The sequence below is a fragment of the Acanthopagrus latus genome, chromosome 5 (assembly GCF_904848185.1).
Source record: "Acanthopagrus latus isolate v.2019 chromosome 5, fAcaLat1.1, whole genome shotgun sequence".
Classification (NCBI taxonomy): domain Eukaryota; kingdom Metazoa; phylum Chordata; class Actinopteri; order Spariformes; family Sparidae; genus Acanthopagrus; species Acanthopagrus latus.
This window is the reverse complement of record NC_051043.1, coordinates 15422222-15445852: the sequence shown is the minus strand read 5'-3', so window position 1 is coordinate 15445852 and position 23631 is coordinate 15422222. Positions and strand designations below refer to the sequence as shown.

Genomic DNA, 23631 nt, shown 5'->3' with positions numbered 1-23631 from the left:
CTGAGCTTTACACTGGTGGAAAATGCTTCACAATTGTTCAAATCTTAATAGCATCAATTAGAAAATTTAATTATGGTCTGTTTTATCCAAACATATGGTCCAGCTTATCAAACACACAATGAATGCAGTGAACTTTGCAGTATTTAAAAAAAAAACAAACAAACAAAAAAAAAACAGTCATGTGCCCGTGACCATAAGAAGATACCAAGTGGATTCGCCCACCTCAGACTGCTGAAGTCTCAAATAAGCTTTGTAACATACTTAATTTTTTGGGAACGTATTGGAATTTTTCCAGTCCAATACAGATTACTGATAATTACGTGCTTCTCGTGGCCAGTACTGATAAGATGACCTATAATGTCACATTTTTTCACCTTAAAAATAAACAAGTTCCTAACCTGTAGTTTGTGCACGCGAGAGTAAGAAAGGCTCAGATGTTGTGAGCAAAGACGGATGATTTAATATTCCAAAGCTTTAATAAGATTTGTTGTTACTTTTTTTCCGATTCTCTCAGAACCCTTATGGAAGGTGTAATGCAGCTTGCAGTTGGACTGACTTCCTTTGAAACTGTATAAAACACCCACACCAGCGACAAGTTTGGCCCGCTAGTCTGACTGCATGGCTCTACCCAGGTGTAGCAGTTTGACGTCCTGAGCACAACAGGCTGCGCTTGTTTTTCTCCTTTGCTCATTTCCTTGTAAGAGCAGCATTTGTTGAGGCAATGAAAAACAATTTGGCTTTATATTGTCAGGTTTTTATATCGCCTGTAATTTCACCAATACTGACCGTTTTATTAGTCATATATGAAATGTCAAGCACATTAAAACACAGCATTGTTAAAAGAGAGGAGGGATCAAATGCAGGTGAAAGTGAGCATGGGCCAAATAGTGCCTCTACTATCCGAGGCCCAGTTTAGTCTGAATCCACCTCTTTACCTCATGTTGTGTATATTAGGGGCAAGTCAGGCCTCAAACTAATAAAACCACGCTTCAGTTAAAACCCCAACAGCTTAAAAGCCCAATAAAAGAAATGAAGAGGGATATAACCATTTAAATGAAACTTTATTGTGAAATCATTACTATTTACAGACACATGATCGGTGCGGGCGACTTCCAGCCACTTGTTTGTTTGAGGTTTGGTCTTCCACAGAGTTAAGGCATTTCATGAGCGACCCTGCTTGTTTGTCAATCGGCCGGCATTTTAATTTGCCCCTTTTTTTACCGGAGCACATCTGCTGTTTTGATTGGTAGGTGTTTGGAATGACTGATGCCACTTTCAGGGAGGGAGAGAGGAGAGGGGAGTGGGGCCGTTCCATCAGCCTCACCGGACCACATGAATGGGCTGTGGCCTGTAAATCTAAACAGCTGTAGATGAGGGTGAAATGTGTATTTGCCACCCGGCCGGCCTGAGTTCTTAGTTCGAATGCTTAAAAAAACAAAACAAAGCAGTGCTGATAGCGAGATATTCAGGTGGGCGGTTTGTCAATTGCGACAGCCCTCAGCCCGGGGTCGAAGAGGAAATGGCATTCCTAACACAATTCAAAAATCCTTGTCAGTCCAGTTTCACAGAAAAGACAAACCACTTCTTGTACAGACATCTTAACACAAACACCTCAAAATAGACATTAAAAAAACACATTAAACACAGAATAACAACAAAGACACATTTGAAAGAAAAGGACAAAAGAAAAATTAAAAAGACGCCTCCCCTCTAGTCAGTCACATTGTTTTTTTTAACAATCTTTTTAGACTTTTACAAAATTTGTTTCGTCATCACCCCAAAAACAGGCCCAAACACTCACATCTTTCTGAAACAAAAAAACAACCAGAAACCCACTAAGACTAAGGAAACCCAAAACCAGACCCCCATTCCCCAAACCCTGCTTTTACAGAACCAGAACCCACATCCCCATGTCACCACACATATTGCGCCAATGAGGCCAGCAGGGTCCAATTCAGCCGAAACAGACAAACAGATGCAGCCGGTGGAAAGCTGCTTTGGTATCAGGGCGGCTTGAGGGACATTAGAGGTTTCGTGTTAAAATGAACTCATTTGTTTAAAACCTTGTAACTTTCAGAAATAAATTTGGGCTTAAAGGACGCAGAGGAAATGAGTACGAGGGCACGCTAACTACGGCTGCAGTGATGTTATTTTAAAGGATCGGTTCAACATGTTGAGAAATACACTTTTTTGCTTTCTTGATGGGGGTTAAAAGAAAAAAACAAAACAAAAACGTTACCACTCACATGTCTGTGCATTACGTTTATAGCAAGGACACCACTAGCTTAGCTTAGCATAGCGAGGTCTCTTTCTCATGTGTATTTACTCCCCCAAATATCAAATTCGTCTTTTCTTTACCACTTGGTTCCAGCTTCCAACAAAGTTTGTGAGCCAATAGTATGAAAAATGGCTGATTCCAATAGCATTTTCAGGAGCAGTTAAAAGAAAAGGGGGGAAGTATGCCGACATGTTCATCATGCTTTTCTTGTGACCAAATGGAAAAAAGTGTGTTTCCCCTAAACTATGTGTCTGCGGAGTCTACAGACAACAAATATTTGAATCAATAACAAATACCATGTAATTTGCGAGCTTATAGACATAGAAAATGTTACTTGTGGGGCGACTGATTCCTTCCATGTGTTTAAATAACAAATGCAAAAAAAAAAAAAATGTAATCCTAAAATTAAAAGGGAGCTAGTCGCTTAAAGTCTTCCGTACCTCCTAAATAATTTCCAAAGCAGGTTGTTTGTAGAGCTTTTTTTCCCATTAAAAATGCCATAGTGAATGACTAATATGTAAATGACAGAGCACTTTGATGTCCTGTAAAGTGTGCCTTGCATCTGGGAACATGCGGAATGCTTTAAGCCCATTACCCATTCTTCCAGTCCAATTGGAGCTACCGCAGCCTGGGGGAGGACATAAAAGCAACCCCCATCATCTTTCAAAGCTCTTATGCCTTTAATTTGTTTAGACAAACAGCCCAAAACATGCCAGGCCAAATGGCCGATGGGACGAGCCTGGGGTCCCCGAGCAGGTTCCTGCCCATAATGAAAAATGCTACTCGGGGAATGCAAAACTGGGTTCTTTGCTTCATTAAATGGAGTACAGAAGGATATAGATGTGAGGCCAAACCCCCCCCCCCCCAAAAAAAAAAACAGAGGATAATATGGCGAAACGCATGGAATCACAAGTTATTTGCAAGAAAAAAAAGTTGTCACACCAGTCCAGCCACTCCTTCCTCTGGGACTCCTCAGTTTAAAGACATTTTTTCACTGCAGCACCTCCACCCAGATGGCATGCATGATATGAGGGGAACAGTTTATAAATGATGGTGCAACCAAAGCAACTCGGCCAAATTAGAGGCCTCCACTGCTCTCCAATATGTGCCATATGTATGAATGTGTCGGCAGCAGCAGCCCTCTTAGCTTAGACTGTCCTGATGCTGTGGTCGTAGATGACGACATGGATGTAGAGGTCCGACTGTAGGAGAGTCCTGTTGGAGTCCTCACCGGGACCAGACTGGAACCCAGCACAGATTCAGAGCGGTTATTGGAGCTGTATGGACAGTGTTATCTACATTTTAAAATAGCGCATTTCAGACTAAATGCAGAATGCATTTCCCCTCTTGTGTGCCTTTCCATTGGCTTTATACAATTTTGCAGTCCCATAAAATATTCTTCACTTTCAGTCTGAGCACAATTTGAATTACAAGGTTGACATTTGTTGTTTTTTCAAGATGTTCACCATGTTAGCAAATACTCATCTTTAAGCTCATGTTAGTAAGCAGTAATACTGAGAATCTGGGTTTCCCAACTCATCAAATAAGGGTCACCTTCCCACCAAAAAGTGTCAGTATTTGATGAATTTGAAAAGAAACTCGATCTTAATCGACAAGAGGTTTAAAGCTGAAACATGTTTCTTTGGAATGCACGTTTGTGAACTTCCATAAAGGTTGTCCAGAGATGATTGTGGTGGTTTATTTTATTCTTTTCCTTACAAAACATCTTGAACAGCACTGAATCAACCAATCAGCTTGCTTGAGGCATGGGTCCACATGAAGCATTGATATGAACAATGGCCCTTCTGTAAGGACAAGTAACTTGCCATTTAGTGCTTGACAGGTTTGTTTATCTCAGCCTGTTTACTGAAAACAACTGTCTATGGTTTTCTACGGGATATTAGTAAGAGCTACTCAACCAGACAGTGTGTTTTTAATTGAACAACCAATTGCGATGAAAAAGAAGCTCAAAGATGCAGAGAGACGTCAGCGAAAGCTGCCACAAATTGAGTATGTGAGCAATCAAACAAAACCGTAGATATTCAGAAGACATCTTATACAATAACTGGTATAAGTGAGGCCAAATGCAGCATCGTTGGACAGTGACAGTAGTGGTTAATTTTTCAAGACGTTTCTGTTACTTTGAATGTCAGACCTGACACGGCCCCACCACTAAGATGTGAAGTCACTACCAGCTGGGAGCATTTATTTAGGGCTAAGTGTGTCAAAAGCTTGTAGTGGGAGTGGATCCATAGCCAGCCATTACACTCAATTTACACTTTTACCTCAAACACACTTGTGGGTGTCCTCATAAGTGAGGCAGTCCTCCTTTGCAAGTTCAAAAGACCTTGAATAAAAATAGGTCTATAAAAAGTGACTTCATAGGCACATTAAGGGAAAATGGGAAACGACGGGCGAACGAAATGATAAGCATCTATTTTTACAGAAACCAAAATGTGTCATTAACACCCACGTCATCCAAGTAAGTTAGATTGAAGCCTTTGTCATAGCTGAAATATGACAACCCTTTAACCCCACTTCTTGGCAAGGGCAGAAAAAGTGGTCATGGTAGAATAAAGGCAGAAAAACAAACAAATCACCCAAAATGAGTTGATGTGAGCCTTGAGTTTGGAAGGATCTACTGAGGATCTGCGGCCACTTGAGCAGCTAGTGAGCTCATGGTGGGTTATGAGCCGGATGGTTCTGTGTTCCTCTGTGCCGAGCCAATCTGGGCTGTGCTGAGCTGAGCTGGTCCTGGGCACACGGGTGGTTTGCTGTGTCTGGCTTCCTATGCCTTCTCTTGTGTTTTTAATAGACAGCCTGGTCGGGGCGGTGCTCGACCGCAGCTAGAACACTGTGCTGCCATTTTGGCACTTGGCCTCAAAAACGCAGTCCCCACAGCTCTGTCTGCAATTTCAAAATAGTTCAGCCCCACCAACTGCTTCCCTACCCCCCAGCGAAGAGGAAACTGGAGGGGGAAAAAAAACCCAGTCTGTCAGTCGTTATTCTTCCAGGGCCCCTGTCGGACTGTAAGTGCGGAGGAAGCACCTGTCTCGACCCCTTGATCCTCCATTCTTTGTGCAGGTGGAAAGCAAATATCTTTCCCTCCCACTGACTTCTCTCTCGCTCAGTCTCTCCAACTGCTTCTCTTAGAGTGTAGGTTCCCTCTGAAAATTACTGTGCCTGATATCTGTTGTTAATTAAGACGTGCTAAAAACGAGGCAATTAGCAAAGTTGGCACAGGTGAACTTTAAAAAGTTGAAACTTTTTTTTTTTTCTTACATGGGAGATAACAAGGGCAGAAAATTCCCAGTCCACGTTAAACAAACAGGATGTTGCAAGTACATGGAAAGTGTAGTAACGTCAGTGTAACGCCAAGCGATAGCACGAAAGAGTTTTTCTGCCCTGTGGGCTTTTTGCTTCCTTGGGATATTTTTACTGCCATAGAGCAGGTGAACTGATCTCATTAGCAGGACCATTTGTCTCCCCGGGGCTTGAAAACAAAACAGGACAACAACAACAAAACAACCTACCAAGGGGTCCACGTTCAGGATCTTTTTGTCCCTCGTGTTCTTGAAGAGAAGGCCGTTGGGGTCATTATAAATCACCTCAAAGTTGGGGCTCGAGTTGGATGTGGACACCTGTGTCTTCCAGTTGTAGTAGCTGTAGGGGAAAAAAAGGTAACAGTACTGAGTGAGTTGAAGCAATTTCTGAAGCATTCACACAGCAAGCAGTTGCATTGGCTGTGCTGCCAGACCATTTGGTTTGTTTTTGCTGTTTTGGGCCCACACAGACATATTGCTAAAGAGAAACAGATTTGAAACCCGTGTATTTCAACGAAAGGATGCAGACCATTCAGGCAGGGTGGGGGAGCGCTGTCACAATGTCTTTTTTCGTTTTAAAGTAAAAATAGTTAAAATAGGTCAGCTTTAAATGAGATGCTATGTGAATCGGTAAGCTGCTCTGTATCGCTGCCTACGCTGCATTCTTTCTGTTCTCTTGCCCTCCGTGGAGACGAACCGTCAGAGTGGCTTTGGTTTCCTGGCCTAAGCAAGACCTCTTTTATATGATGTATGGATGTAGAATGAGTGAAACTGATAAAAACCTTAATTGCAGATATTTGTGGCAGAAATGCAAGTCAGAATGCACGAGTTCCTGTAATATTAACACAGAAGGAAAAGATAAGACATGGTTGCGTTTCCAGTCGGAGGTCAAAGTGGTTGACCTTTGCAAGAAAAGCAGTTTGCTCGAATTTCAAATGGGAGTTGATGGTTGACACTTGGTCTGCAATGTGTTCCAGGTCCAAATGTTTGCATGTAGAGCAACAGTGGATACAGATGTTTAAAATGTAATTTATCTGCTTAACATATAAAAGCATGACTTTGTAAGATTCCACAGGAAGAAGTCTGATGCTCAGTGGTCGTGGCATGCGCTACCTGACCATTTGGCATGCATTCTGCTTAATTTTCCCTTTACAGGCTCACACAGCAGGAGACTTTAAAATAACACATGAGCACCATACTAGGGTCATGACTTAGCATGTTTCACGGAGGAAAGAAAACTACGGATTACAGAGCATTACTAAGCCATTGTTATCATATCAATATTCAACAGCAGGTTACAAAAGAACTTTGCTTTGCATGAAAAGAAAAGAAAGCAACCTGTGGAGCAGAGTATCTTTTGTGAGAGAGGCAGAAGGTAAAAGTCTGTTTCCAATTTGTTTGCGAGGGCGCCGTGTTGGAGTTCGCCAAGCCAGGCATTAAAGTAAAGCTGTGGCTAATAAGCAACTGAAACCAAAGAAAGGGTTGAATTCCAAAATAAATGGCCGATTAATTCACAGCATCCGATTGGACCACAGCTCTGCTGTCAGGTTCCCTGTTATTTTTGATACAGCAGAGCAATGGTGTGCAGCTTTTTGACAGAGTCAAAGGGACAAAAATGTTGGTCCTTCAGGTTGAATTAATACGTTTTGATCTGAGGATGTGATTTATTAACATGTGAACTTTTTGAAGATAAGCCAATGAGCTGAAAGAAATCCAAAGATCAAAATCAGTTAGGTAGTGTTCATCCTGTCAAATGGTTGATCAGCTCGAGCAGTTTGCTGGAGGCCACATGTTTGTTGAAGAAAGCATCCGGAGCAGCTTGACATTTTCTAGCCACAGAATTGGCAGATCTTCCCTTTCCTTGTTGATGTGAAATCCGAGGCGGGTTGGGAGTTGAAAACATCTCATTAAGGTAGTGTTGAATACTGCATTGTTCCTGTGTTAAGTTTGGATTCAGCGCAACTTTTCAGCTGAGAGGAGCCAAGCATGGAAATGAGAAAACCAAAGACACAAGTCTCAAAATTGGTTCAGTGAGTGCCCCAATCTTGATGTATGGAACCCCTTTTTATTTGTATTTTCCAAATAGTTATTGCCATTTATCATCAAGTTATTTTTCTGTGAAGCACTGCAATACCTTAAGTTTGAAATTTTATACAAAAACATGTTATTATTAGACCATAATCACATGACAGCCATTTTCCTCTGATGTCACTGAGTGGGAAGCACAAATGTCATACTGCCTGGTCCAGGTTTCAAGTCATATAAACATAGAAAATTATGATTGATCAGCAACTGAAAAGACAATGGATAAGCAAAATCTGGGACATCGGGCCATATCTCAACCTAAAACAACATAACTGAGAATCAGGATGCTTCCATTTGACAACAGCTAACGCTACCATTCAACCACGTTCTAGATTACTGTTTAATGGTGTTACAATAGAATAAAATAGAATAGAATAGAATTACTTTAAAGATCCCAGACTGGGATAACACCAGAGGAAAGCCATAGATTAACTCTAAAATCTTGGACACATGTATTTAAGCTTGGAACTAAAGTGCAATAGATGTAGTCAAACGGTAATGTTAGCTCTAAATGGTTGAATGCAAATGTTAGGTAATGGGGTCGACTAATATGTTGTTTTATATGGCCCATAGGCCTTCCAGAGTTTCATTATCTATTGTCTTTTCAGTTGTGGATCACTTCTTTAGTAGTGCTGGTAAAGAACAATTTGTCGGAACTTATATCTTAATTTGACTTTCAACCTGGAACACAGCAGCATAACATTATCCTAGCATGTCAGCTCGCCACCCTGAGCATCAGAGGAAAATGGCTGCTGTGTGAATATGGTCTATTAGTGCTCATAAGGATTTTGTCCACAGGGGGTGCCAGGATCAACAAAAAATGAAAAAAACAGCTTTAAGAAAAGTTCTTAGAAAATAAAGGCAACAACAACAACACAATTGCGATAACAGACTTGAATGCTGTTATACCAAGTGATATGTAATAAACAACCCTTGCTTCTCATACAGTTGTGCTCTCCAGGCAGTTGTGATCATTTCAACTGGTTCCCATCATTAGTTGTTCACATCAATTGTAACACAACTCCACATGTCACACTCCGAGGCGCTGAAGATTGCTAACGCGGGCCCTTGACTATTCCCCAGCAACTGTTTGTGGTCCAAGAACAAAGTTGGACCTCAGGGAGGAGGCTCAGAGTAAATCTGGGAAGAAGTCCGTTATGTTGGGGGAGTTGAGTGGGCTGAAGCTGCAGCAGCAAGTTGTAAATATGGGACCGTAACATAATGGAGAGGTGCCAGCATGCTGCAGGTTATATTTCACTGCAGCGATGCTTTACTGGAGCCAATACATGAAGAACAGCTGGTATGAAGTATTAATGACCCACAATATGTAAAATACATCTCAAGATATTTACATTTACATTGTAGGGGCTCTGCAATCTTTGAGATAGTTTGGCTGGCGTCAAGATGTTTCCTGCAGGATCTGTTTCGGAGGTAATCTCTAGGGGCACATAAAACCTGTTTGCAGATACCCATTTGCATTCGAGCAATAAAAGTATTTTCTGACTGCAACATATCACGCACGCTTGCTACAAATTACAAGCAAATATATAGTACAAGCAACATAAAAACTTACCCATGTGGCCTGTCCAAAACCCACAGACCCCCACGATGCAATTTTGGGAAATGTAAATATATTTTTGCAGAATAGTCTGTTTTTCAATTGCTATGAAAAGGGCCAGGTATTCCAGCCAATAACAGGAAGAACCACTTTACTGTCAGTTGCTCCTGGAAATATGGTTTTCCTGGACTGGACATTTGTCATATTCCCAAATACTGAGAATGAGACAAAAGGATCAATCTTTCACCAAGACTCAACGTCTTGGCACAGAAAACCCAGTATCTGAGAGAAAAAGTTGGTCTGTAGACCAAACCTGAAAGCGTTATACATTAACTGGTAAATTGCCTATAAAGACTTGTTACCTAACTTGGACTTACAATCATCAAGCACTCGAGACACTTCTTACTTGCTCTGACAGACTCGTCTTGATTGTTTCTGACTTGAGACTTGACCTGGACAGGTCTTCATGGACTTTTCCTTGCTGCTTTACTTGGCTATGTCTCACATTTCTTTGACTTAAGACTTTCTCTGAGAGACTTGTTTCAGCGCTGTTGTAACTGACTTTAACTTGACTTGAACTTGTTTCAATGGACTTTTCTTGACTGACTTCAACTTCAGTCTCAATTTGGACTACACACTTCCAGTAACTTGTGTGTGTTTAACAGCTTTCAAACCAATCTTAAAGACAAAACTGGCAAATGATTATCTTCAGACCATATGAAAAATACATACTAATATAATATGCACTTCATCACAGTAACTGATGATAGTGTGACAGAGAAACACATGCACTATGTTGAAAGATTTTATCCATATTGTCTATTTCTAATTGGCTCTACTATATTTTAGAACAATGAAACAATGAATTTGGGAACATGTGACTCTGTGGGTACTATCTGATGTCTCAGATATCTATCAAATATCTCCTTCTAGCTTTCAAAGTAATCTTTCTTTCCAGGAAACACGTGAACTGGACGCCTCTGAACAGTCCAAACTGTGTGGGGAAATACAGTGAAGCATAAAATTATAAGGTTATGACAGGACGAGAGGTCTGGCATTTTTTTCCATGTTGCCAACAGAGCTGCGTAAAGCAGGTTCAGAATAGCCTGCTGCAATGCCCCAATTTTGAAATACAAATTGAGGTTTTTGCCCTAAAACTCCAGGGAAAATTACATTGTCTGAGACTTGCTTTGAGACATGAGTATACTTCTTCTCTTTGTAAATTAGATCTGACAGTGTTTCAGTGACTATTTATACCGAAATGCCATGTGACAATTAACATTTTTTTGGTCGACCACTTTTATTCCATGGTGAACCGCTCACTTTTGCTAGAGAAATGGGACAGATGTGAGATATTTTAACACTGAACATGAAAAGGACTGACGAAAGTGTGAAAAAAATATTTTTGAAGCAATGCCGAGAATTTCGTTCATATGTTACTTGGATGTGTTTATTGGACCCACCTCCCTCACTGTCCCCTATGAACTGTCACCAGGGCAACTAACTGCATGGTCGGTGTACATTTGGTCACAAAGAAAGCTCCAGCAGCTGGATGGCACCACACCCAGACACATGGACCAGTAAAAGTGTGAGAACCTGGATTTGGTGGAAACAATGACGGTGCTCCCAGCACCGGTTCCTGGTTCCCTATGCATTTACCATGGCTGTTTGACACGTGCACTGTGTCCTTTCACTTTCCATAGTTACCGTGCTTAGCTCCATTGTTATCTCCAGGCGGTCATTTTCCAGGGTAATGTCAACAGTCTCATTACAGGGCTCAGAGGAGCTGGACTCTCTGCGCTGGATGATATATATCATAAAAGAGCAAATACCTAGCATGTGTATTCGTTCAACTGTTTTTTCTATAGCAGCTGAAGAATACAAGTCCAGAAACTGTCTCTGAAGTTAATGTTTCCAGTGTAAATCACAAAAGGCCTCTTAAGTGTTGAGAGGCAGAGTGTAATGGGTTGAATTTACTGTTAAGCCTTCTGGGGGTGTCATGGGTCTGATCCAATGACAAATCACAGATGGGCCATGACCAGTTGACAACCCCATTAACAAAACCCATATTTACAACCGCCCGCCTACTCACGCCTTCTCATTATTATTAAATTCATGAGGGAATTTTCTAAATGTTCATTTTGAATATTATTATAGAAATTATTCATAATTGCCTTTAGGGAAGTAGGAGTTGTAAAATCTTGAGTCCATTTTGATGTTGTTGAGATGAGACATCAGAGAAAAAAAAAAATATATATATATATCAAACAAAGACTAGTGAATTCACTGTAAAAAGTCAGGTGGAAACAACACATTTTCCTCAGTTCCACTTAACAATTTTAGTTGTCTCACTAATTTAAGTAAAACTACCAAATGTTCTGGGGTTATTTTTAAGTCACTGTAAACTACCTTCTACCTACTGCCTTCGGATTTTAGACTGTTGGTGGAGATGTCACCTGGGAGTCGGGCAACTTGTGATGCACATTTTTCTCACTATTGTCAGCCTTGCAAGAAAATCTTGTCAATAATTTTGCAGCAGCTTCTAATGAAATAAAATAGTGTAAGTCTCAGTCAGTGGCAGAAAACATGACGTTTGTGGCACACATATACATACAATCTGCTTAATGACATTTTAGACTAACTCAATATAATTTAGTGAAAAGTGGTACAAACAAAAATGATTGTATGCAAGTACACTCACTTTACTTTATCAACATTGATCGTTAATCTCGTATTGTGTATTATTTCACATTAAGGCCCATGTGAGAGCATTACACCATACATTCAGTGTGATACCATTTTGCATATGTTAAGATGTTTCACGTTGCCATCTGGTTTTCGACCAGATCAACACGCACACAGACGTAGGCCAGAGCCATTACATAATGCAGTGATACAACTGGGTGTTATCCCATATTCCATTTGACTGGAGATCAAGAGGCCAATGGCACCCTGACTGAGGGAGGCCAGGGATCAATCTCTGTTTGTAAAGAGGGGCTAAAATTTTTTTATCTTCACTCATATTCCAAAAATGCTCACTAATGACAACTCATCAGTCTGGTATGAAACCAAAAAACGATGGTCACAGATAAGAGTTTGTGTCATTTTACATGGACAGAACAGCCCATCAAACTTGGCAGGAGGCCTCTGATGATCATACCGCTGGTGGAACACTGAGTTAATCTGTCACACACAGTCCAAACACCATCAGCACTGAGAACAAACAGTCCGATTGGATTTAACCCTGAGGGACCAGCCAGTGAAGTGTGGGTGCACCATGTGTGAAGATCACAACACATGACATAAGATGTTCCAGCTTACCAGCAAATATTCATCAGGCAGGCAAACTCTACTGTGGCAGAATATCTTCCCCCCCCCCCATTAAAGCTCGAACACAATGCTTCAGGCTGGGCCGCCAAATCACCTTCGGAGCTGGAACAATTTCTCTTTTGTATTAAAAGTTAATAAAATAGGACAGCAGTGCAAATATTTTTACAGCAGAAAATGAAGCCAGACACACAGGTGCATTGCAGAGGCAGAGCGCGGAGGCAATATGGTTTTGGCTTTGGAGGAGGCATGCGCTGTGTTTCAAGAGAGCGGATCCTTCAAGTTCAATCATTCAGTCTCTCGCCAAGTGCATGCAGGGTAGAGCGAATGTGCCGGAAAGTTTGATCTGATCCAGCTTTAAAAAAAAGTTGTTTAAATAAGAAAGATTCATCAAGTAAAGAAAAGGCATGGTACTGCTTACTTGAGATGAAAACCGATGTATCATGCAGTTAAGAAGATACTGGAAACGCATCTACTTGGTGAATGGTACCTTGACGCAAAACACACTGTAACAATTTCAAGAGGAAAAGAATCAATTAGGTCCATGTATGTCAGATGTTGCCCAGCCTCTTAAAAGTCTTCACTAAACACAGGGAGTGAAGAGGGAGAGAGATAGAGAGGGGAAGGAGGGGAACAGCCAGAGCGCATAAACAGATGGTCACTTTGCTGGGGAACATTAAATAGACATCAGAGATGCTGTAGGCACATCTGGAGTGGCAGGAAGCTGGGTGCACAGAGCTGCAGATCTGTGGGATAATTAGATGAGGGTCAGGACTTCAGTGTGTGTATATTTATGTGTGTGTGTGTGTGTGCGCGTGTGTGTGCTGGAAGCTCTAAGTAAAAAGTAATTGAGATTTAGCCTTTAAATCTGTGATACTGTATATGTTGAATAGTTTTTTTTCCCCTGCATGTGCAGTATCAGTGTCAGATTTTGATTAAAGTTATTTAAAAGGCTTCATCCAGTTTGCCCCGAAGTTACAGCAACTAAAACAGACCAGTTTCGCATGTGTCTCTGAAAGTTATTGTCTCTCAGAGGCAGTTATATAGTCTCATAAAGCCACAGTCATCCATATGTTTGTGATTTTTGCAAATTCTTATCAGTTACCATCACTTAATTTCAGTGTTAACAAATGTTTCACAGTAAAAGTGCAGTTTTATTAACATTTTTACCAATATTGCTTCTATTGTAATGTGGTTTTGTCTTATTAACCGCTTCTTAGATGTTAACTCTCTGCAGATGCAACAAGGAATACGCTGTGCTTGATTTACTTTAACCAGGTTTCCAAGGAGGTCAGAGGCTTACAACATATGCCTTTACAAATGATGTTTATATGACCCACCCACCCAGCGTGCCTGCTAAAATAAATCAAGCCCAGCATTCAACTCATTTGTGCTCCTTGCTGCTCCTATAGAGCCAACGCAAATGCAAAGATCCTGAAGGTGACCGAGAATGTCCTGTAAAAAACTGAAAAGCACTTCAAAATATGTGATTGAAATTTGAAGGTGCACTCTGTAGTTTTGGGTAAGAAATCTTCATTCAAAGAGACGACACACAAACTCTCTTCATTTTCCTAACTGAATAAACTGAATAAATAAACTGACCTAAATGGACAACACAATTTCATACTTTTACTTTTGGCGGACCCTGCCACCTTTTTAGCTTCAAAAAATGTTCTGGTACTTATTTTTCTCTGAGAACAGTTTGTTTATTCAGTTCATTCCCATTCCCATTCAGAAAAAATGTATATATTCCTGAGTTTGTATTATTAACTCATTAGTACTGTCGATATTAAAGTGCCCCTTTAACCTGATGATAAAATGTGTAAGTTTTCTCCTGGAAGAGATGATCGAACAGAGATCTATAAATGAAATAAATGAAAATTAACAGTCCCAAGAAAACAACCTGTAGTTCACATTTTGAAATCAATATGAACTGCATTTTGGTATGGTCCATAATGACACATATTTCAGGCTGGAACTGAGAAATGAGGCAGGGAATAATGGAGAGAAGACTTCAAAAGTTGCTTGTAAAGAGTTATTACACCTCCAACCATTTTTTCTTTTTCTTTGTCTTTTAAATTCTCATACGTACTCTGCCACTGCTTTTTTTCCCCTCAAGACACTGCAGACTGTGTACGTGAACCTAGCCACCCTGCCTTGCTGGAGGTGGGAGGTGGAGGCCAGAGCTGGCGCTGGTGTCGCTGCTCTGTGTTCTTTGTGGCTGTGGAGGAGGAGGAGGGACAGGATTCAGAGTCTTGCGGTGGGAGGTTTAGTGCACTGAGTGGGCAGCAGCTCCAGCATCTGCTCCCTCTTAGAGGCAACCACACTGGGTGTTATTGTTCCCGACAGAGATGAAAAAAAAAGGGGGGTGGGTGGGAGGGTGTGGGTTAGGGGTGGAGGATGACATAGAAGGTGGGGAGGGGAAGGGGAGAGGTAGCAAAGCTTAGAACGCAAGGTTAGAAAAGTTGGAGATGAATACAAAGGGATGAGTAAATCTGATCAAGTTATGTTGCATGAAAAAAGAGAAGGAGAGGGGGAGAGGGAGAGGTAAGTCAGATGTCAGATGGAGGGAGGGCAGGGAGACCTGTGTAGGGGGGAAGCCTCATAAAAGCATCATTAGGGAGCAGGCAATACCTCCAGGCATGCTCGCTCAATGACTCACACCTACAGCTTGTTAGGGCTTCCACTTGCCAGAGAGGAGGCCGAGTTCAAGGCCACGAGCGGGGTTGTGTGTCAGAACACATGGTGAGAAATGGATAAATAAAACAACAAAGCTTTGCATGTCTAACACTTTGGTTTCAAAGAAAGGGAAAACCACTTCCAAAAATAAAACACAGACTGTCACTCTTGTTGTCCCCTGACTGCTGTCGCAGGAAACCCTCTTCTGCAAATAGAATGTACCGCATTTTTAATATCAACATGGTTATTTCGAAGATTCTTAGACCTGTTGATAAATGACAGAATATTTACATTAACTGACATTAATAATGGCACAAATGAGTGTGAATATGTGCTGAAAATGTTTTGCAAGACCCAAAAATGTGCGCTCATCCCAAGACTTTATGACTGGGTGGTGGTTATGTATGTTGCTAACAAGCTGCAGCTACATTGGTGGTGAATAAACAAGGACTGCAAAAACAAGCCAACAATCACTTTTGCGACAATATAGTAAGCTAAAAAAACATTAAGTGCTCTCATGAATATTCATTCTTGACCACGGAAATGCTAGTTTCACTGAAAAAAATATTTTCTTAGCATTTCAGTTCATCTTCAACTTCAGCTTTCAATTGCATCTCATGTTTTTCATCAGAGGATGCATCTGTCGAACCTGACATATCTGATGATTTGTTACATAGCACCACCTGGGAAGCCATCCTTAGAAACTGTTTCTTATCAAGGGCAGGCACCTTCAAAATATACGTTCATGGTGACTGGACAAATCACAATGTATCATGGGCTAACTTCAACCAATAAGTTCAGCACACTACGTGACGTAGTGGTTAATCAAATGCTAACCAAAGCCAGTCGAGAGAAGAATGAAAACATCATCGAGAAAAGCCCTTTTCTCTTCTTTCAATTGAATAAACTCTCCAGTTCTGATATAACTGATGCTATAACAGCAGCTTTACTAATTTAATGAGGAGCCGCCATTTTTGTTCTCAAATGCGTCTTTGCCAAATGTCAAATCTAAACTACACCCGTAACTGCCAGTTGTTATTCATAGGACGCAGATCGTTCACAACCGCCATTCAGCCACAATCGCATATCTTGAAGCCTATCAAGTTGGATTCACGAGATTCACGTGCTCTTACAAATCCAGCTGTTTGCAAGGTAAGCAGCTATCATGGAGAATGACAAACTCCATCCGCTGATAGAGCCAGCATGTGACCGGCCCAGAAAAAAAGTTACGAGATGGACCTTCAATTAACTTTTACTTTTGTTAAATCTGCAGGAAAATTCTGTTCTTTTACATCCGTCTAGTTTAGGCGGGGCTGTCTGTACATACACCCAGTTTAAACATGCTACCTAAACCACTGCTTTTTTGAGAGTCTAAGCGCCTCTAGTGAGCTACTGTACTTTGACCTAACTGCACTTATTTTAGTCGCACTGACAAGCAGTTTTTTACATTGCCATGAAAAATGATAATGGTCATTTCAGGTACACTGTGTATCACTTCACTTCCAAATACTTAAATGATATGGTCAAACTGGGGATCTGTTTACAGCATCCATGATCGTAATGTTCGCCCCAGTGGCCTGTGTCATAAAATGTGACTCGTGATTTGGCTCTGATTTAAGCTGCAGAGTAAAAGCTCAAGGCGACAGGGATGATGGTTTAAACTGAGAAAATCACATCCGGATCATGGCTAAAACAACATTTACCTTCAGAATCTGTCCACATCAGGACATGAGGGACCATGTTCAGTGAGGTTATCGAGGGGGCATGTAATTTGGCTGAACTCTGAAAATAATCATGACATAGACACTCTCGTTCACCCCTTGTGTAGTTGTGGTTGTCCTCAGGAGATTTCTCGCACGTATCTGAAATGTTGGTAATATGTTACTATGCACGAGCATGTGGAATGTGGGAATGGTTTTGGCTCCAGTAATTTGCTGACAGCTCGCTATGTACACAGCTCTCCTGATAGACACCGAATTATAAAGATGTCACCTGCACCACCGAGGGATACAGACTAGACTTTAGCTTACAACTGTAAGGTCAGCAGTTCACTTGTGGCTTGGCCTGGAACTGTGTGACTGGCACTGATGAATGTAGTTGTTCAACATACAGTACATGATGTATCATGGATAAATATGCCATTTAAAGCAACGGAAGACTTAGTTTTCAAATTCAAAGCAGCCATGTGTTAAATTTTCTATAGGTTTATTTTGGAAATTATTCTAATAGTATAGATTTTTTTAGATCCTTGTAGTTTTTAAAGTCTACCTGAACTACCTGATGAATACAGCTGAGCATTTTGCAACTAAAAGGCCAAACATTTACCAATATTAGATATGAGTTGTTTAATCTGAATCGATTTTCACTGGTGCTTTTCAGACAAACCACGCAACACCTTTGTTTGAAATCACATGGAAAAACACAAACTTGATGTGAGCAGGATTAAACAAAAAACAATGAAGAGATTTCAGCGAAACTTGGATGGAGGATGGGTCTAGCCCGTTAGGGACCTCATTAAATTTTGGGTTCACGTAAAGGGACAGATCGAGGTATTTTCCTCCAACATTGCGATTCTAACTTTTCACTGCCAGCAGAGGAAGTGTGGACCAGACAGGTTGGGGCTAGTTAGTTAGCATAACTTCAGTAGGTATCTCTACAACACAATACAAAGACCTCATGATGTACAAATAGCTATTTTCACATTCTCCTGATAATTTTATGTTCATTTTAAAATGTTTTCAACTAAAAATCTTACATATTGCACCTTTAGAGTTGAAATGACATAAAACATAAACAATTTTCAAAAGCATAGACAGAAACACAAATACAGAAATGTGAAATCACTAGCAAAGCACATGCTAGTGTGTTCGTATAGAAGCACATTAAGTCAATCATGTAAATACATTTCCAGGGCCTCCAAAAGTCAAATTAATCAATTTGTTGATCTTTATCGTATAATTTTATCTTCAGTTGTCACTGTAACCTTGAGGCCTCCCATGGCCATACAATCTATTACATTTATCTGTGATGACAAATGTGTAGAACATGAAAAGAGCACAATCTCATGGTTTAAGCCTGCTTGTTCAGACAGGTTCAACACTTTGGCAGCTCTTCCCAGCTTTCCTTTAGAATTTTGCATTTATTCCACATCTATGCTGAGGCCACAAGGGCCAGTGCTGTACATACTAACTATTTTGGCCCTTTGCACAGCTCCTTCTGAGCCTATTGCTCTCTCACGTCAACCTGAGTCTTTAATTCTGGATAATAAGATTTCCTTACCCTTCAAACCTTGTCAAATCCCACTAGAGTAAAGGCCTCCCCGACCAACGTGGACATGCTACAATGGAAGGAGACTTACCATAAATCCGAGCGTCCTGGCATGAGCCTCTTCTTTCCGCTGAAGTATGGTTCAAAATCTTGGGTCTTGAGTCTGTGGGCGTAGTCTATATAGCCAGACACTTCCTGTCCAACAGTATTATGATCCCTTATGAAAATGACCGACTGTAACAAAAAAAGAGAGAAAAAGAAGGAAACCCTCTGTGTAAATAATCATGGCCATCAAGCCTCTCCTGAGTAAAAGCCAGGAAGACCAATGTCACTTGTTAAAAGCGGACAGATAGAGGGGATCTGTTTCAAATGCTCCCACTTTGAAATACAGAGGCTCGTGTTATACTTTGAATCAGGTCCAAATCACAAATGACCCCAGCCTAATGCTGTGATGGCCTCAGCTCACCGAGATGGGCCGTCTACAGAATATCCTGCTCAGATAAGTGCGTGGGACTCGAGCTGAATCCTTTGACTTACAGTAACTAGAGTCTCAGTTCCGTTGTAACACTCCTACAGTCCAGGCAAGAATTTAGCTTGAAATGACATGAAGTGTGCAGTCCTGAGCTTAAACTTCACACTGTAAGTTGTGTGAAAAGAGTGGAGGTCAGGTAAAGACAGAGGCCCTAACAGGGTCCTTAAAACAGTGATAAAAGCAATAACCTTCCATATTTAAAAGATTTAGAGTGGAGTGATGGATGTATCACAATTTAAAGCATCCATTCATAGTTTCAGCCTCAATGTAATCGGAATGTAGGAATCCAAATTGCCTATACAAACCTAACATTAACTAAACTGTCCCTACGATGCAGCTGTATTTAACCCTTTATTTTAAGCTAAGCCATATTCTTTATCTGTCCGACCTGGAAGAGGTGTCCACCTTTGTTTCTTGTCTTCTCATTCTCCCTCTCATTTTCAGTTTTGCAAAGTTTTTTCCAAATTTGAGTCAAGGTCCACGCTATCTGCACGAGCAGCATGTGTGCCTGGCGGAACGTCTCTCTGTTCATTTCTGCACACATCTTACAGAGCAGCCACACAGCCAGCGTGAGCAGCGCACCATGAAGCTGCAGAGGTGCGTCACCAGGAGATTTGGAGCCATTTTTTCTGTCAGGCATGATGTTATCAGGAAAAATAGACCTGAAAACAAGCCGTGGATAGTCAGATCATCATCATTATACCAGTGTTGCACTACACTTTCAATCTATATATGTAGAATATGTCAAAGACATGAAAAGAATAAACAAGACAGGTGAGAGGCAGTATTTTTGCCATGATCTCTCTTTCAGTGAGGGTAAAGGAAAATCACGTAATCAAATGGACATTTTCAAGGGCTAACTCCATGTAGAAAGATGGTGATGCAGCATACACATTATGTTAGTTGTAGCAGCTTAGCAATGCAGCCGTCACATGCTGCTCATGCAGGCAATGTGGACTGAGCATGAGAATGATTTTGCCGCAGGTATAGTACTATATTAAACTGATCTTTTCTGACTTAAGTCTGACAGAAAAAAGTGGAAAGCATATGGATGTTTATTTCATTCTTCCGAACATTTTTACTACTCTCATTACGACCAATCAATCGCCTTGATTTAACAATCGCAGACTCACTCGCCTTTGTAATCACATGGAAAACCACATGAACATGTGCTTTGATGTGGAGGTCTTTGGACAAGACCTCAATCGGACCCACATCCAAAACCAGCTTCAAAAGGGGCTGGCAGACATCTATGACTATCACTGTAATGTACCCTATGAGCACATCTGATAAAAAGGTATGGATACTCAGACCCAAGAACCGGAGCAGTATTTTGTTGAATGCACCAAAAAACTATTACATTTTTGTTTGGCAAAAAAGGCTCAAAATATGAACACAACAGCCAAAAATTACCTGAAAGGTTAAGACACCTGCCACGAACTGCACAGCCCCTGTTTGAAACAGGTCAGACATCTCACGCTCTACAATTGCTACCTCGTGAAAACATTTATTAAATAAAGGAAAGACAAGGAAATCACTGGATGTGAAGGCGACAGTTTGGCTGTCTATAACCCAAACACAGATTTCTGATTAGAGCTCAACACTGCTCAGATTCTCCAACGTAAACAAAACACATAAATCTAAAGACAGTCATCCGGCTGCTCAATACTTTGAAGTGTGCTCAAACCAGACATATCCTGAAAAAGAAGGATGACAAATGACTTTGTCATCGCATCAAGACAAAGCCAATGAAAGGCAAGTTGTCCAGATCCCCTCAGGTGACAGCAGGACATGAAATGATCTTTTCATGTCGATTTGATGGTTTAGATAACACGCGATGACAATGGATGAGAAGAACTACAAACAGAAGACACGCTCAGGTGTGAAGAGGTTGTTTTGTCTGCCAAGGATAAAAAGCTTTTCTTTGTTTCCAAGAAAAACGAGGACTCTTTTTGTGTCTTACTTCTCTTGTTTACTCTGAGCCTGAATGAGTCCCACTTATCGGCCTACAGTAACACAGTAAGTGGACCCAAGCGAATACCTCAGCTCGTGATATCACATTTGTATAACTGTCAGGACACGGGCCATCTGTGGATCCCTTTACTAAAAAGGCGTGAGATAACTAGCGCTCCAGAGCTCAGAAGAAAAGAGGGCTCCTTTCTCTCTGCCTCTCAAACGTTTAAAACAGATGCTATCAGGTTCACAGCTGGCTGGAGGCCTGGACCAGATACCCTATCTACTGGCTTCTGTCCTCCTGCAGCCAGCCTTGAAAAGACATCATCAGGTGGATAAGGCGAAGGCAAAGGAGGCGAGTAACATTTGGGTAGTGGCGATGAAAATATCAGTTCAATTCGTGTATGAGGGATACATCAATCAAAAAGGCCAGTTTGCTAAATATGCCAGCACTGATAACATTTTACTTCTATACAGTACTTTGTCATGGGATTTTTTTTTCAGATTTTGTAATTGTATTTATATAAAAAAAAGGATGATTTTTCTGTAATAAATGCTTAAAGCTGCTATAAGCATTGCTGTCATTACAGCTAACTTCCTGTTCGTTTTGCAGTTAGCAATCCCCTCCCTCCCCTATACTTTGAACACGGAGAGGTAATCGTGACACATAGCAGTGAACAGGATGATCCTGCTCTCTCCAACTGTATTAAACTACCGCAGCTGCTAGAAGGAGCCGCTGTAGAATAAAATGTAAATACGGGTCGTAATGAACTGCTCCATCCCTAGTACAATGGTATTATATTCACCAAATCTAAAAAAAAAATAGACTCGAGTCACATTACAGTGGAATTATGCATAAGTCATGCCATTAACACATTTTTGCTCCATGTCTTTTCCTGTTTGAAAGACTTTTCAGAGCTGCAGAAAAGCATAAAATCAAGATGAAAAATCTTTTAAGTTCTGCTCTTTTGCCATCTGCTTCTTGGAAAAAACATGTAATTTTTCAAAGAGCACAAAAATTATTAGCCTTATTCATTGTGTAACACAGTTTAGAAGAGTAATGGAAACTGTCTTGATAGAAGGGCACGACTAGGTTTTGTTCTCCTCACTGGCCTTTGACAGCTAAGCCAAAGTTGATTTCATTCCAGGGAACTGTGGGAGAGAACGATGGAGCCTGACATGCTTACTTGCTGAAAACAACCAACATGACTTTCCAGCCTCTGTGTTGGAGGGAGCTGGGGGACCTCCACCTTACATCATGGAAAACAAGTGGAGGTCTTACGTCACCTGGCAGCAATTACCAAGAACAGGTGCTGTGACCTCACAGGGCAGCGAGTGAGAGGCCCCCCGCTTTATGGCAAACATCAGTCTGGTTAGTGGAAGTTGAGCGCTGCCCAGGTTCCAGGTAGAGATTCTGGCTCTTTGTGATACTCAATATTCAGTTTGCTCCTCTTTTTTTTGTGTGTGTGTTCACGGTTGAAATTTCAGCTGGCTGAAGGAAAACACCAGTGACCTTAAGATAAAGGTTGGATAAACCGGTAAAGAAACAGTAGAGCAGGAGTTTCCTTTAAATCCACGATCTGTCCAGTTAATTAACTCAACAAAGCCTCCTAAATCTTCTTTGGTACCCCGCCCTCAAAAAAATCCACCATGAACATGTTTATGCACTCAGAAACAAACAGTGAAACTTGAACAGTGTTGACAATCATAATTATTGTGGTCTGTGAAAGCTGTGCAGAGATCCCCTGCCCCTTGACAATAAGTCAAACCTACACAGATGTGAATTACTCCACAGACCTTTGGCTAATCTTTCAAAGCCCCACGGCTGAAAGAGAGGGATTTACAAATTCAAGTCAAACAGAAGCTGACAGAAGGCTGACACGTACTGTGCCCCTCCTTTGTGCTTTGACAATGTCCTACAGGTGGGGACACAAAGGATGGACCACCTGACATCCTGTGGCAAGAGGAGTGTATTTCTGAGTGAGTGAGTGTGCTTGTCTGTGTAGTGTGTATCACACAAAAAGGCAAAACGCCACGAGGGGAGGGGTGTTGAACCTCTATACTGTATGGTTACAAGTAAAATTTCTTTCTTTTTTTCCTTTTTCTCTGAGAAGAAAATGAGCGCTTTAAATTTTTAGTTTTCTCTGAGGAAAATCCAAACTCATTGAAAGTAATATAATGATATAGTTTTCACATTGTAAAACATGGAACCAGCAACTGTGTGGCAGTTTAGCTCAATAAATGACCTAAAAGTCCAGTGTGTCAGATTAAGTGGGACTTATCGGCAGAAATTAAATATAATATTCATTGTATATATAATAATTAAGAAACTAAGAATCGTTGTGTTTTTGCGAACTTAAAATGAGCGCATGCATAAAGTCCAACATGTTGTACTGCCATCTTTCTACAGTAGCAGTGGACAGCCAAACACTGGCTTTTTTTTTTCCTCTAAACTATTTTGTTGGCCTTTTGGCTTTAAATTGATAGAACAGCTGAGGGCGTGACAGGAAACAGGTTGAGAGAGAGGGGGAGTGACATGCAGCAGGGCCCCAGGCCGAGACTCCAACCCAGGTCCGCTGCAGTGAGGACAAAGCCTCTGTACATGGGACGCCCACTCTACCCACTGAGC

General features: G+C 41.1%; 1 protein-coding gene across 5 annotated transcripts in view; it reads right to left on the bottom strand.

Annotated features, from left to right (window-relative positions):
* Nucleotides 1–1042: 1042 nt before the first annotated feature.
* The window catches only part of cfap299 (cilia and flagella associated protein 299), a 75449-nt gene continuing 52860 nt past the window's right edge, over nucleotides 1043–23631 (bottom strand). The window contains exons 4-7 of one of the 5 annotated variants that reach the window (XM_037099021.1): nucleotides 18609–18751; nucleotides 14664–14792; nucleotides 5812–5941; nucleotides 1043–3519 (exon numbers count right to left, since the gene is read on the bottom strand). In XM_037099021.1, coding sequence (XP_036954916.1) covers nucleotides 3427–3519; nucleotides 5812–5941; nucleotides 14664–14792; nucleotides 18609–18751 — 495 coding nt within the window. In that variant the 3' untranslated portion in view covers nucleotides 1043–3426. Of the gene's footprint in view, nucleotides 3556–5811; nucleotides 5942–12749; nucleotides 13318–14663; nucleotides 14793–18608; nucleotides 18752–23631 lie in introns of those variants that run through there. The other 4 variants (XM_037099022.1, XM_037099023.1, XM_037099024.1 and 1 more) reach the window with 4 other exon arrangements.